The sequence below is a fragment of the Myxine glutinosa genome, chromosome 6 (genome assembly GCF_964187855.1).
Source record: "Myxine glutinosa chromosome 6, kmMyxGlut1.1, whole genome shotgun sequence".
Taxonomy (NCBI): domain Eukaryota; kingdom Metazoa; phylum Chordata; class Myxini; order Myxiniformes; family Myxinidae; genus Myxine; species Myxine glutinosa.
In genome coordinates this window covers 112,174,057-112,188,679 of record NC_136266.1, presented here as the reverse complement: position 1 = coordinate 112,188,679, position 14,623 = coordinate 112,174,057, and the positions used below count along the sequence as shown (strand labels likewise).

Here is a 14,623-nt window from a genome sequence, read left to right as displayed (position 1 = left end):
AGGATAGGGGCAAGTACAAGTAGAGGAGGGAACAGCCAGGGAAGGGTTTGACACTGAAGATGTACAAAAGGAATGATTAATGAAATACAAACATCCATTGCAAACTGGGGTTCTTGAGATTTTCAATTCAGATGTTTGAAAAAGTTAGTCAGAAAACCTTGTTCTTCCACGAGCCTCATTCTTGTAGAAGGAAAGATCTTAAACAATAACCTCACACACCGTCAATATAAATAGTGTGGGGGCCAAAAACAGGCCAAATACCAATAGGGCCAAAAACGATATGTAGCATTACATCACAAAAAGTTGTGGAGAAATGACAAAACTTGGAGGAGTTGGGTAAGTGACAAGAACAAGCAGATTCGATTTAGGTCTGAATCCAGATCCGGCCTATCAGTGGGATACAAAACATAAACTCTTCAGCCTGGCAGATGTATGCTCTCTACTGATTGCCGTTCTAGTTGATTATTGTACCGCTTTGTTTCTCCCATCGATAAGCACTTCTCAATTCTTCGGATTGCGAGCAGCAACAAAATCTGCCACAGAACATTAGTATGCATTTTAATGTTGGAATCTGAGCATTCATGGGTGTAGTAAATAGGCTTCCTCACCCCGCAGTCATGTATATACATGCACTTGTAAAGAGTACTTCACATCTGCTGCTGGCACTTGGGGGGAGGGAGGGAGTGGGGGGGGGGGGGGGGGGGGGAAACGTTAAAGTACACGCTCCCCCACGCCAAATAAATAAAAAATCCTCCAGCTCACAACATTGTTGGGGCACCTTAGGCGCCCAGTGATGACGTCGTGCAGCATCTGGAGATAAAATAGGAAGGAGTGGAGTACACAAAACATTTTACTGGAACTTAAAGCTGTAACATTGCAAGCATTCTTAAAGGGTTTAGAGCCCTGGAGCCACATATCACGAGTAATAAGGGGAGCGTTTAACAAATAAAATCACCAAGGAAGCAAACCTCACGAGACACGAATGCATTGCAACTACAGACCAATTTGGAAAGAAAAGAAAAAAAGAAGTGGAAATCCACTGATTAGCAAATTCTTGAGTCTGGAAAAAAAGTAGGGGCAAAAATGTGAAAAGTTTCTTTATTGACATCAGTGCATTGAAAAGATGTCAAACATTTTGTTCAGAAATCAAAATATTGTTCACCAAATATGAAATTTCATTCCAGTCTGCATCCATGAGTTAAGCATAATTTGTTTATTTAAGTGCCCAAAAGCCAAAACCACGAGAGTTTTGATCAAACTTCACATTCCATACATGCGATGCCAAGTGAAGGAGCGATTTATTTCAATATTCACGTCAAAATGCGACAAGCATACGAGTGCCTCAACCATTTACTTACCCCACAGAGGTCTGTATTCAAATGCTTAAGGCGATAATAAAATACAATAAAGTCTACAAATCTGCACGGAGATTGACGTGACGGTTCAGACACGACACCTGACTCCAACATCTTCGTTGTGTTTGCAATCTCCCACTCCCCAGCCAGAAAAGGCACATGTTGTGATGTCGGTCTCACTGCCATCGCAATTCACGTTGTCCATCCAAATTGGACCAGTACCTGGGCAAACACGACGCACCCAACAGGAGTGCCATCCTCTCACAGCAGTCCTTTCCATCTGTGGAATTTACCTCTTCACCCTGAAGCACCTTTGAATCAATTCAACAGAACCTCCACAAAAGGAGAGTTACTCAGACAATACCACCCATTGTACAACTCAAACTACTCATTCTGCTGGGAGTCCTTCTTATACAATTAAATCAAACTTTAATTCTTACACAACCAAAGATTAACGTGGAGATTTCAGTCTTGGGAAATATATATATATATATAAATATATATATTTCCCACCATTTGCATTCACCACAAACCCCTTCAGTGTTGGATTTTAATAATGGGCAAAAGAGGAAACATACTGCCATTACCAGCATAGGGCTCACCTTCTCCATACGTGGCATTGGCCCTGAAATAGTGCGCATCCTCATAGCCGAGTGAAATGCAGGCCACATCCGCATCGACCTTCTTAAAGTGGTCGTCACACACGGAGCCCCACTCCCCACGATGCAGCACCTCAAGGCGACCTTCGTACGCATCCGGACCATTGACCAGCCGTACGAAGCAGCCAGTGCGAGAACCACCTGGAGGTAAGGTCTACATCTCATCTTCACCAATAGCCAAATGTTCAAGGCCACTTAGTTTGTGCACTTATTTGAACATCGAGGACATTTAATTCAAGGACAATACAAAGAACATTGAGGATAAACCCACTGGCCCACATCCCCATCACCACCTCTCCCACTACCCACTCTATCCCCAACCAAATCTTACCAGAAGGTCCACGGATTCCCCTTGGGCCATTGTACCCTGAAGAAGAAAAAAAAATGCAAATAATAAACTGAAATGAAGGCACTCACCAAACAATTTCACCCTCAAGACGAGCATTTTTGCGTAAAAGTCCTGCCACTTGCGATATCATTTTGTTGTGACAATTTAACTTGTGTTGTGAACTACTATTTGTTCATCTTTATTCTTTACTGAGAAGCTTTGCAGAAAAAAAAAAATCTAAGACAAGATGGGTATGGTCACTAGTTGTGAGAATGTAACAGCATTGATAAGTAATAAATCTGATTGAAGGCAGAAGTAAAGATTTGGATTATAAGTGTCTGCGATCCCAGAAAGACTCAGAATAATCAGGTCACATTAACAAACCACAGATTTCTTCAACTGTCCCAAATATTCCAACCTTGATTCTGTTCTGTTCAAAGTTTTTCTGGAATAAGCTCGGCAAACCCACCATTCGACTTTCAGGAATTTGTAATTTGTTTACGGCATCGGCGACAAGTCGCCTACTATTTGTGAAAACTGTGGGATCAGACGTGAAAAAACCAACATCTGTAAGGCCAGCACATGGATCCTCGGAATCGATGTTCTTCTGAAGGATGGAGCACATTGACACCTCATCCTGCCTGTGAAACACCAGGGTGACAGTTTATAGCTGGTGCAGTATTCAAACCCAGTTCGACAGCTCAGACGAGTGCAGATACAGGTAGTGGACAAAAAAGAAAAAGAAAATGGAAACACCTGGGTAAATGAGGGACACCAAGCAACAACTTTCAGATGTGCGGCCCATGTGTTGATCAAGCAAATAACATCCCAGCATGCTTAGGGTCATGTACAAAATGCTGTGCAGACCTAGTTGCCTATAATTATGGTTCGCATGGCTGCATTAGGAGACTCTCCCAACCCCAGTTCCTCCAATCCACAGAGCGTGTGTGGTCACCCAATGGCTTGATGAGCATGACACTGATGTTATACATACGTCATGGCCTTCTCAGTCACCTGATCTGAACCCAATAGAGCATTTGTGGGATATTCTGGAACCATACCAGAGACAGCATTTTCCACCTACCTCAAACAGACGTGAGTTGATCGACCTTCTCGTGGAAGAATGGTGCCGCATCCCGACTGCATAACTCCAGACCCTGGTGGACTATGCCACGATGCATACAGGCCGTACTAGCCACATGTGGTCGCCCAACACCCTATTAAGTGACTTTACATTAATGTTTCCAATTTTTTGTCCACTCCCTGTACCTCCAAAGTATCATACCAGCACAGTTGAAAACCAAATAAAACATTGGCCAGAAAAGAGAAGTACACTACAAGAGTAGATATCATGTGGGACAGAAATTTGGGAAAGAAAGAAATACCAGGACCACATCTGCAGATCTGCAAATAACAGAACTGCAGAGAATTTGAAAATATTTGTACAAACGATTCTAGTTGTGGTCAGACCTTTGTGAACACCATGCAGATCAGACAAGAACATTGTGACATTGTGAGACCGGAGATACAAACACGATCCCCGTATATAGAAAAGTGATCCTGAACACAGCAACTCGCATCAAAGCACTCAGAATCATACAGATCACAAGGTACTTGGGCAGAATAACCAACCAGGGGACCAAAACAGCACCGCAAAATAAACTTCAATTTTGTAAATTCAAGATAAAAGTGGTTAACACTCACCACGGGGACCCATTTCTCCTTTGAAACCCCTCTCCCCCTTCTCACCCTTCGGCCCTTGAACACCTGCACAAAACAAGTCTTTTTCAAAAAAAAATCAACAAAAAGATTTGGTGACATTTAGCATGAACTACAGTATATAAAACGATCTTTCAAGCATGTCCAGCAGAGATACTTACCGAGATCACCCATGTCCCCTTTCATGCCTGGAATACCAGGCAAACCTCGAACGCCAGGGTCACCCTTGTCTCCTTTCGGACCAGGAGGGCCTGAGATGTGAACACAACAGGCTGAACTCAGGATGCATCAAATAAAGTGTCAACTATACATGATACCTGAAAACCGACATTATCCTGAACCATCAAACTTAACTTGAGCCTCTTTGGGAAGCACCAGTTCCCTCGAATAGAAAAGAAAAACTGCCTTGAACTTCCTCTGATCCACTTTCACCTAACCTTCAAAAAAACATTAACGAAGAATTTAAAAAGTAGGCCTCTCCTCCCGTACTAACACATTTGCTTATACACCTCCCTGTTCCTTCGTTCTCTGCTCTCCTTTGTCAATCTCCTATCCTTCTGTTCCTTCTTCTGAATCTGTGCTGGAATCCTTAATGCCCTCATTTAGGAAATTTCCTCAGATAGTTTTCATGGCTTAGTTTAAAAATGTTTAAACTTTCCCCTGAAGTGTTGTATTCTGTTGTTTATTACAACACATTTTTCTTCTTATTCTTCTTTAAAAGTTGTTTTCGAGTTGCTCACCAATCTCTTCATTCCAAATAAAAATTCAATCTCTTACAGTTCTTCCTTCCTACATTCCCTAAACTCACATGCATTCCACCGCTCCTCCAACGTTTTCAAACGGATCTCTGATTTGAAAATCACAAGAAACTCATTTTGCAATAAATGTTCGTTTTCCATTAACTGTCCAACACTTTGTAAAATCCAAACTCATCCTTCCCCTCCTAAATACCCCCCTCACCCATCCCTTGCAAATCTCCCCCCCATTACCTTCCCCCTCGCCCTTCCCCTCCGAAACTCCACCTTCACCCCCAAACTACCCCTCTACCCCACCCCTCCTAAACTCCCCCCTCACCCCTAACCTTCAAATCTCCCCACTCTCCTTTTTTTTCTCCAATTCTCCCCTCACCACTCCTCCTCAAAGCATCCTCCCCGCTTCCTCCCTCTTCAAACTCTTCCAACCTTCTTCCTCGCTCTGCCGCCCCACCCCCCCTCAAACAACACCTTACAGTGCCTCATCCAATCACCATCAAACCTTTTGTCCGCCTCATCCTTCCCTTTCTCCGATCTCTTCTGAAATCTCCGACACCATCAACAGCTCTCCCTACCTCCTCCTGCTCTTCCTCATCTTACCTAAACACCCCTCCTGTCCTCTACCCTGTCTTGTATCCAATGCTCCCCCTTCCTCTTAATGGTATGGACCTCAAACATCCGGTGCCTTTGCTTAAACCTGATTGATCTCTCCATACAGGTTGCTTCTGACAAACCAGACTTAATCTGCTTAACAGAAACTTTCCTCCTTCAAGATGTCTCTGATTCCTTAATATCTCTCCCTGGTTACTCCCTCCTTCGGTATGATAGACCTGAGCCTCGTCCTGGAGGTGGGGTTGCTATCTTTATCAAAAACTCTTCCTCACTCTCCCTGCACTGCCCTCTCTCCACCTCACCCTCAGGAGTACCACTGGCTACGGCTTCCCCTTCACTACCACCTTTTGTTCATATGTGTTCTGTACCGTGCACCAAACAGTGATGACTCCATCGACATCTCGCTGTCTGATAACATGGACCAACTTCTATCTAATCATCCAAACTCTCTCTTCCTCATATGTGGTGATTTCAACTGTCATGCCAGTTGGCTGGGTGTGGGTACCTCTCTCACCAGCCATGGCACCTCAGCAAAGGAATTCTGCGACTCACTGGGACCGACACAATCTATCAATTTCCCAACCCGGATATCAGTCAGCGGAGCATCTTCTCTTCTCGACTTGGTTATGACAAACTTCCCTGCAAATGTCTGCTGCTCTTGTTCTGCTTCAATCGGTTCATCTAACCATATGCTTGTTAAAGTAGACATCTCTCTGGCCATTCTTAGAGCCTCAACGTCGACGAGTCTGGCATTTCACTCAGGCCAACTGGCACCGTCCTCAAGCAGCCATCAATCATCTGGAGTTGTCTCCCATCTCCACTGCCTCTGACATCAACTCATCCTGGGAATTCTTCCAAAGTAAACTGCTCTCTCTCTCTCTCATGCACAGATTTATCCCATCCCGTCTTCAGTTGTCATACCCTTCCTCCCATCCATGGTACATGGAATCTTGTGGTGAGGCAGTTGCCCTGAAACAACTTCCCTTCGCCTCGTGGAATGCAAATCCAACGGAAGGAAATCTCATTTCCTTTCACAAAGCCCGGAACAAGTGTGTGTCTACCCTCAGAAGAGCCAGGAAGCACTATCTCTCTACTCTCAAGAGTGAACTCTCAAACCTGTCTCCCTCTTCCAAATCCTGGTGACGTCTTGTCAAATCTGTTAGTGTTTGTTCCCCTTCCATCCCGGCCCTTACCTCAAATGGCTACATAGCTGACTCCGCCTGTGAAAAAGCTGAATGCCTCAACTCTGTGTTTGCCTCAAAATCTTGTGTCCCAAACCCGTCTCTCTCTGTACCCACAGTGCGCTGCTCCTCGACATCATAGGCAGCTGCTCCTAGACGCTGTCTCCTTCTCTCCTGACAAGGTGGAGAAGTTTCTGTCAAACCTCGACTCCGATTCTGCAACTGGACCAGACGGCATCAGCCCACGGGTCCTAAAATCCTGCTCTGCCGCTCTTTCACACCCTCTCTCTGTTCTCTTCAACCTCTTTTGTTCAAGGTCATCTGCCTTCAGCTTGGAAATCAGCCAACATTACCGCTGCACACAAAAAGGTGCAAAAACAGTTCCTTTCAATGACAGCCTGCTCCCAATCATCAGCGAAGTCATGAAATCCATCATTGCTTCAGATATCAAATCCTTCCTCTTCTCCAATGGCTTGATCTCTGATCATCAATTTGGATTCAGACCAGGACACTCTACTCTGGACATGTTGCTTCTGCTGTCAACAATGGATGGAGGTCCTCAATGTCAAACAGGAAATGAGAGCATTCTTCCTTGACATATCACGTGCCTTCGATACGGTCTGGCACCCCACTCTGCTCACCTATGGTATCCATGGAAATCTCCACGCATGGCTTGCAGACATCCTCTCTGGTCGTAGTCAACGTGTGGCCCTGAATGGATTTCTCTCATCTCCCCTTCCTGTTCAGGCTGGAGTACCCAAGGCAGTGTTCTGAGCCCTATGCTTTTTCTGGTCTTCATCAATGATCTCTCTGACTATTGAAAATCCTCTCTATCTCTTTGCTGATGACTCCACTGTCTGCAGCTCCATACCTCATCCCTCAGATCGGCAGTCTGCAGCCTCCTCACTCTCTGCAGACCTGGACAAAATTAGACTGGTCAAACAAGTGGAACATGCCTTTCAATCCTGACAAATCTCACACTCTCACTATGTCTCTTCAAAAAGACCATCTGAAAAACCCTCCCATCTACTTTCTCAACAATCCTCTCCAAGAAGTTCTGTCACTCAAGCTCTTGGGTCTCACAATCTGCCATGATCTTTCCTGGGAAAACCACATTCCCAAGCTGGCCTCCAAATTCAGTCACCAACTGGGCATTCTCCGTCGTGTAAAGTCCTTCCTTGGCACACCTGAGCTCCTCACCACATACAAGGCTTTCATCCGCAGCTCAATGGAATAATGCTCTCCCCTCTGGGCTGGTGCTCCTGCCTCACACCTAGCTTGGCTTCACGCCGTTTAAACCAAAGCTTTCAGAATCATTGGAATCTCCCGCGATGAAGCTAACTCCGAGAGCCTTTCACTCACTCACTGCAGGCAGATTGGTCGTCTTTCTTTCTTCTGCAGACTCCTCTCTGGCCTAGCTCCCCCAGCCCTGTCTGTGCTCTGTCCCCCAAATACTCCGACATGTCGTACAAGATCTGCCTGCAACCCTCTTCTGTTGAAACTGCCAAAATCAAGACTATTCACCTCCATTCTTTCATTCCTCTTTTCTCCCGTCTCTGGAACAAACTCCTTCACTCTCTTCAATCCCACTAATCCCACTAATCCCTCCAGGTCTTTAAAACAGCTGTTCACCACCATCTCTTATCTATCCCCATCGAAAACCTTAATCTTTTCTGCCCCTGTTAATTCACCCCAGATCCACTTTTCTGAAATACCACCTTCTTTCCTGGAAGTCATCGCTGTGTCCATGTGTTTTTTTGTTTTTTTTTACCTCTCCCACCCCTCACCCCCCTTCCCACGCCTCCTCCCCCCCCCCCCCCCCCCAAGCCCTCTCCCTCCCACACATCTCCTGACGTCCCAGCTCTCAAAAGTTGTACTTGTGCGTTTCCTCCTCTCTCCCCATCTTGTCTCGCGCTCCATTTATTTTGTCGTGTGTCCGTTTGTTTTTGTCATTGATGTTAGTTTTTTTTTTTTTGTTTGTTTTTTTGTATTGCAAAAAAAAAGGAAAAAAAATTTACTTCTAAGCATTGCCTTGCATTACAGGGAGCATTTCAACCATTTTCCATAACAAGTCAAACCGATATGTTAGACAAGAATGACTTGTCAACTACCTGCAAACATATTCAATTGTCCAACTGTTTCACATGCTTCATTGTATTCATCTCCAGCCTCAAACTACTACCACCACCACAAAACCCCACCAATAATATTTTTACAAATAAATTAACAGGATTAAATAATTAAATTGATATATGGGGGAAAATTACACGCCCAGACAAGGAATCTAACCCAGATCCTCTGGTGAACCGTACCAGTGCTCGGCCATCTGGGCTATCTGGGCTATCTGGGCTATCTGGGCTATCTGGGCGACCCTGACCAAGTATGCAATTTTCCCACATATAGAATTGCCACTTTTTCCATCAATGCTTCTGTGGCACTCACTGTCGACCATAGGAGCACCCACGACCTGCTTTGGTCTTCCCCCAATGAAGGGGACAAGACAAATCCATGGCCGCTATTACAAACACCACTGGGGGTGTAAAAACACGGTTCACCAGAGAACCTGGGTTAGATTCCTGGTCTGGGCATGTAGTTTTCCCACACGTCAATTAATTAATATTTTTGTAATAATCCGAAATTTTCTAACAGAGGCATATCCAAAAAATAATTTGTTTCGAATTCACTTTATTTCACAAAAAGCAGCAATATCTAAAATGGCCCCTGTCAGAGCATTACATTCATGTTCAAAATTGGAAAGAAATATTACCCTGGATAATGGTGATGTTGTCAAGAACCAACTTTCTGTACCAGTCCTGCAGCCTGAGATTCTCAGTCACATTAAACACAACTTTGAGTTCGTTGTCAAGTCGCTGCACAAACAGGTCCTGCTCTTCCCGAAGCATCACCACATCCGATGACATATTGAGAAAGTGCTGACGCATATATTCCACCTCGGTTTCTTGACTCTCCACCTGGCTGTGCAGGCGCTTCAGAGCTTCGATTGCCAAAGATAAATCCTTGGGCTCAACCGTCACCGACTGCTGAGGTTTGACCGAGTCCGAATTGTGTATTCTTATGAGCAAAAGTACGTTTCGCAGGTCTCCTTCAATTTTTTGGACCTGAGATGTGACTTTTTGGATTGTGTACCCTTGTGTACCACTCGTGGCCTCCAGTGTAGAGATGCGGTCTGAGAGGTCAGCCAACTTGCGGTGCGGAGAAGCCATCTTGTTTGCAGCCATGACAGGTGAGGAGGAAAGCTGTTGCAAACTGTTACTGTTTTCCGAAGTAGCGATTGAAAACCAACCGAATACTAGGGTTCAGAGAAAAGAGAATTGTGCAGTGCTCAAAAAAAATTATTGAACAAGAAGGCAAAATCTTTAGTGCATCTACTATAAATGGACAATGTGTCTGTGCACATGTAAGGCATGTTTTTATGGAGTTGTAAGAGTACAAATAAAAACAATAATATCTGTATCGAGGCCTTACGTGGAAAGTAGTCAAAAAATTAAAATAATGCAAACACACTTGTGGCGAACCAGAGGATGAACTGTAGGAGCACGATCATGTAGAGAAGCACGATTAAAGTTCGAACGACCTTAGGGGAGTCAAGCCAAGCAAGACAACGACAGGTGCCATCCTTATGGGCAGCTGTACCCACACGCTCTGGAGGGAAAGAAAGCAAAAGGGACAACACGAGAAAACCGACAGGCACCACACCTCCACTTTCAGTAAATTGGGTGTGACTCAAGCAAAAATATTTTTCTTCAAACAGACGATCAACTTCATTATTTCACAAGATTTTTGGGCTGGCCGGATAATCTAGAGTCTACCTTGATAACCCAACACTCACCTCTGAGCTGCCCAAGTCTATCCTGGGTTCAAACCTCGGCCCAGCTAAAAACTGTCACAATGCCTCAATGTGTGCACCGTCCATCGGATAGACGTCAGACGGTCTGAAGACACTTCTGCAAGTACTGCTCGATGGTGGCAGTGAAGCATTTAGTACTGCATTTTCAGTTGCAGATCTAAATTTGACATTTCCGGCCGAGTTCTGGGGCAGGCCTCATGTGCTGGAGTTTGAGGGGGGTCTTTTCTGCATTCACAGCAATTTCTGAACATAAAAATGACTTAATCATGCCAACATTTTAGTACTTTTGAAACATCAACTAGTTAAAAAATAAAGTCTTGGAATAACACGTGATGTCATCTCAAATAATGATGTCACGTGATGTCACGTGATGTCACGTGATGCTTCAAATAATGCAAAATTGACGATAGCATTCCAGAAACTGCAGTTTTGCCCATTTGTAAAGTTGTGGTCTGTCTGCATGGATATTTTGCCTTTGACCTCGGCATGTATTAAAGAGTTCATAATTGAAATTAAATTTCATCGTTTTTGTCGTCATGCAATAACTTAGCTATCCATTACCCCTGATATTACTCCTTAGCTAGTTGTGGTGTACTGTACTGCTGATAGTTTAAACAGATTAGTCAGCCTACTCACCCGAACGGTGCAACATACGGCCGAGTTCAGAACAGTCTAAAACCAGCAATTTAACCCTCATCAGGGATATTCAAATAAAGTGGTGCAACTCTTGCAGGTATATGGACATGCTTGCCTTAAGGATTAATTGTTTAATAAATAATGGGCAGATCGGACGAGAAAACTAAAATAGAAAAGATCCGTGGGACAGTAGCACTGAACTCTTGGAGTATGTACCATCTACAATAATAAAAGGCTGTGTGTTGTTGTTGTTGTTATCTCAATATGCGGGTTTCGGAAGATGGACCGCAGCCCTCCCAAGTCTCCAAGTATCCACCTAAAAGGGCAACATAGGGTGCCTTAGGTAGTATATAAATAAAACAGTAAAAACAAACCATTTCTCTCACTGTTCTCCTGGAAGACAAAAGCCGACTTGACGGGGTCGCTTAATTTGCGTATCCTTCATTTGACAGCCAACTTGGCAATTGCGGAGATACATCCGAAATTTGACGGGCAATTTCGAAGATTCACTGAACGTCCGGGCTGACTTGGCAAAGGTTTGTGATTGGACAAATTAACCATCGGGAATCGTCACAATCATAATTAAAGACGATGTCCGAGACAGACAATTGGGAAAACTAAAGTTATGAGTTATTGTCGACTACATTTTGACAAGGCTTGTAAATCTTAAAACAGGAGCACTTCTTTTGTTTACATTCAAAGTTGCCAGTGTAATGTGAAAAACTAGTGGGTAAAATATATTCTGGTTAAGGTGCATATTAAAGCAAGTAGATTACATGGTGCCTCACCAATCATTTTATACATTAGTTTGTGCTTCAAAAGGTCAAATACAAATTTCAATTCTGCAGGTATCGAAACATAAGAAGAAATAGAGCAATCAGATTGCAAACCCTCACCAGGATGTATTTTCAGTGGTTTTTAAGGCTTTTGTGTTAAAACAAATATGGCGGCCGAACCACGTGACCGATGACGTCATCATATTTTTTTCCGAAACTAATTTATTCCTAGATTATGCTCAAGAAATTTCATCTTGATCGGATGAAGTTTTGTACTTGTCGAATTATGACGTCATAATGGAGGCACCTATGACATCATCATTAACATTTTATTCCCCATGGAGTTCTTTACAATGAGCCATGTCTCAATTTTTTCTCTTCAGCGCTTTCGGAGATAGAGGGTGCAAAGTTTTTCGGTTTTTCCCAGATGGCGGCCGAACCACGTAACCTACGACGTCATAATTATTTTAAAAAATTATACAGGTGGAGTTGCACCTATGGTGAAAATTTCCTGTCAATCGGACCAACGGTTGCAGAGAAAATCATATTTATTCTGTGCGGACAAACAGACAAGCAAATAAACAAACGGACTCAAATGCAATACCCTCTCTGGAGAGGGCAATAATAATAATAATAATAATAATAATATAAAAAACCCACAAAATGAATATTTGCCAATTTAAAAAAATAAATAAAAACCGAAATCAGATCTGCACAAGCAATAATGGTACTGTGTTTTAATTAAATCACCTTAAACTCTTTCAAATGACCCACAAGTAAACAGGAAAGTTTGCATGATGTAAACAAACGGAAGAGTGCCCGAGGAAGAACCGAGAATGCAAAGGCTTCACGAGAGGAGGTGAAGGTAGAACGCTGCAAAAGAGATTATTAAAAAAAATAAAAAAAAGCTGCACGGGAGGTAAGAGGGACCAAACAGGGCATGCCATGGTGGTGTAGGTGAGCAAAGATGAGCTGACGCCTCCCAGGATACTCATCGAGCAAACAAGCCAACGAATGAGAGGGTGAACGAGAGAGCACGACAGAGCACGAGAGAGCACGAGACTCCAGTGGCCTTCAGTGTTCAAATAGGCAAAGGATTATGCAACTTTAAAAATTACCTATCTATCACCCATGGTCCGAATACATTCATTATGTATTTCAAAGTAGTACAATAGATCTGAACGTTCAACCCATTCGGTTGTAAACAGACAGAATGAATCACTACAAGCCTCCATACTCTGCTGATCACATCTTGTTGATTGCGTTGCAATGTCGATTATTCTCAAGGCCCACATCGTTGGTTTAGTTGGCATCACATATGGTTGATGCCTTTTTTTGACAAATACTCAGTATTATAGCCAAGGTACAATAAAATACCCAGGGCCAACATTTGCAATGCCAGCAATTTTGTTTACATTTTAAATAAATGCTCATTTATGCCCCCAATCACGAGCCAACCCCTCGCTGCACTCACCACTGGGAAAGACGCACTCTGACGAAGAAAACCTTTCATTCAACACTGGCTCTCTGCCATTTTCAGACTCGGATTGATCTGCCTGCAGTGTGCTCCAGGTAGCCATATCCAAAGCCTTCACTTTGTTGTCTCTGCGTTTCCAAAAATACCACTTTTTACTCCTGTTGCAGGAAAGGAAAAGAGAAGATAAAATTACAAACAATAATTCACCTGTTGGTGCTCCCTCCTGAACTTCTGCCTCAAGATACTCGGAACCAAGGTTGAAATCCCACGTACCACACGCATACATATCCAGTCATAATGTAAAAGTAGACGTCTGTTCACAAACGTCTTTATCCTAAATTTGATAAATGCAGAAACTCCTCCATGAGCTTGGGATCACAGTATATACAGACATACATACGCTAAGATAAGACAACCTCAATATCTAGATATGCACACATAACCGTGCGCTCGAGCCTGGGTTCAAATCTTAACGAGGCTACAAATGGTTGTGCTGGTGATTCTCAAGCAATGCGAGGCATCAATGTGTGCGCCGCTCCTCGAAGACGTTAAACAGAGTCCCATGCGTCAGCATTAGTTTGGCGACCTTAATGATCCACGGTGACCTCATGAAGAGTAGCAGAAGTATCATAGGCACCCTGAACAAGTTACAAATTCCTGCACACTCAGTTGGGTATTCTATGTCAGATTGGCAACGAGTCCAGGATTGTAACCTCTCGTCCAGTGGTTCTTAACCTTTTCTGTTATTAAAAATTTTTTTTTTTCTGGCATTACTCCATGGACCAGTAGCTCTCCTTTCGCAGACTGGGAGTTGTCTGAGGATCAGTGGTTAAGAATCGCTACTTTAGTCGATGAAACTGCCTCGGCAGCCATGGGGCTAACAGTGAGAAGAGGATAAAACAAAACTACACATATGTAGTTGTGGGAATGCCTTCAGGGGGCAACCTCACACAATATAGCAATAGTTATTTCCCATATTGCATGCATCAGTGCAAGCATGAAGTAATTTAATTGTGATAGAAAGTTGTGAAGTCTTCCCCCCCCCCCCCCCCTCCCCTCACATGTGAGCATCCAAAAACATTTTCCCCAGAAACCTCCCCCCCCTTCAATGTTTTTCCCTTTGTAATCTGTATTTTATGTTCTTTAAAGTGATCTGACAGCCCATCAGGCACCAAGTTTAAGTGGGAAAGCCACCATCACAATACAGCATTACAGCATGTCAAGAGAACTGGGTGAAAGGTCAGGGAAGAGCGCCCCAAC

The 14,623-nt window shown here is 43.6% G+C and overlaps 1 protein-coding gene across 4 annotated transcripts in view; it reads right to left on the bottom strand.

Moving 5' to 3' along the window:
* Positions 1 to 1,084: 1,084 nt before the first annotated feature.
* LOC137430200 (macrophage scavenger receptor types I and II) overlaps positions 1,085 to 14,623 on the bottom strand; it is a 70,745-nt gene continuing 57,206 nt past the window's right edge. For all 4 annotated transcript variants that reach the window (XM_068120871.2, XM_068120873.2, XM_068120872.2 and 1 more), the window contains exons 2-9: positions 13,361 to 13,521; positions 10,132 to 10,269; positions 9,374 to 9,916; positions 4,223 to 4,312; positions 4,047 to 4,109; positions 2,346 to 2,381; positions 1,958 to 2,155; positions 1,085 to 1,577 (exon numbers count right to left, since the gene is read on the bottom strand). In XM_068120871.2, the coding sequence (XP_067976972.1) occupies positions 1,444 to 1,577; positions 1,958 to 2,155; positions 2,346 to 2,381; positions 4,047 to 4,109; positions 4,223 to 4,312; positions 9,374 to 9,916; positions 10,132 to 10,269; positions 13,361 to 13,521 (1,363 nt within the window). In that variant the 3' untranslated portion in view covers positions 1,085 to 1,443. The remainder of the gene's footprint in view (positions 1,578 to 1,957; positions 2,156 to 2,345; positions 2,382 to 4,046; positions 4,110 to 4,222; positions 4,313 to 9,373; positions 9,917 to 10,131; positions 10,270 to 13,360; positions 13,522 to 14,623) is intronic.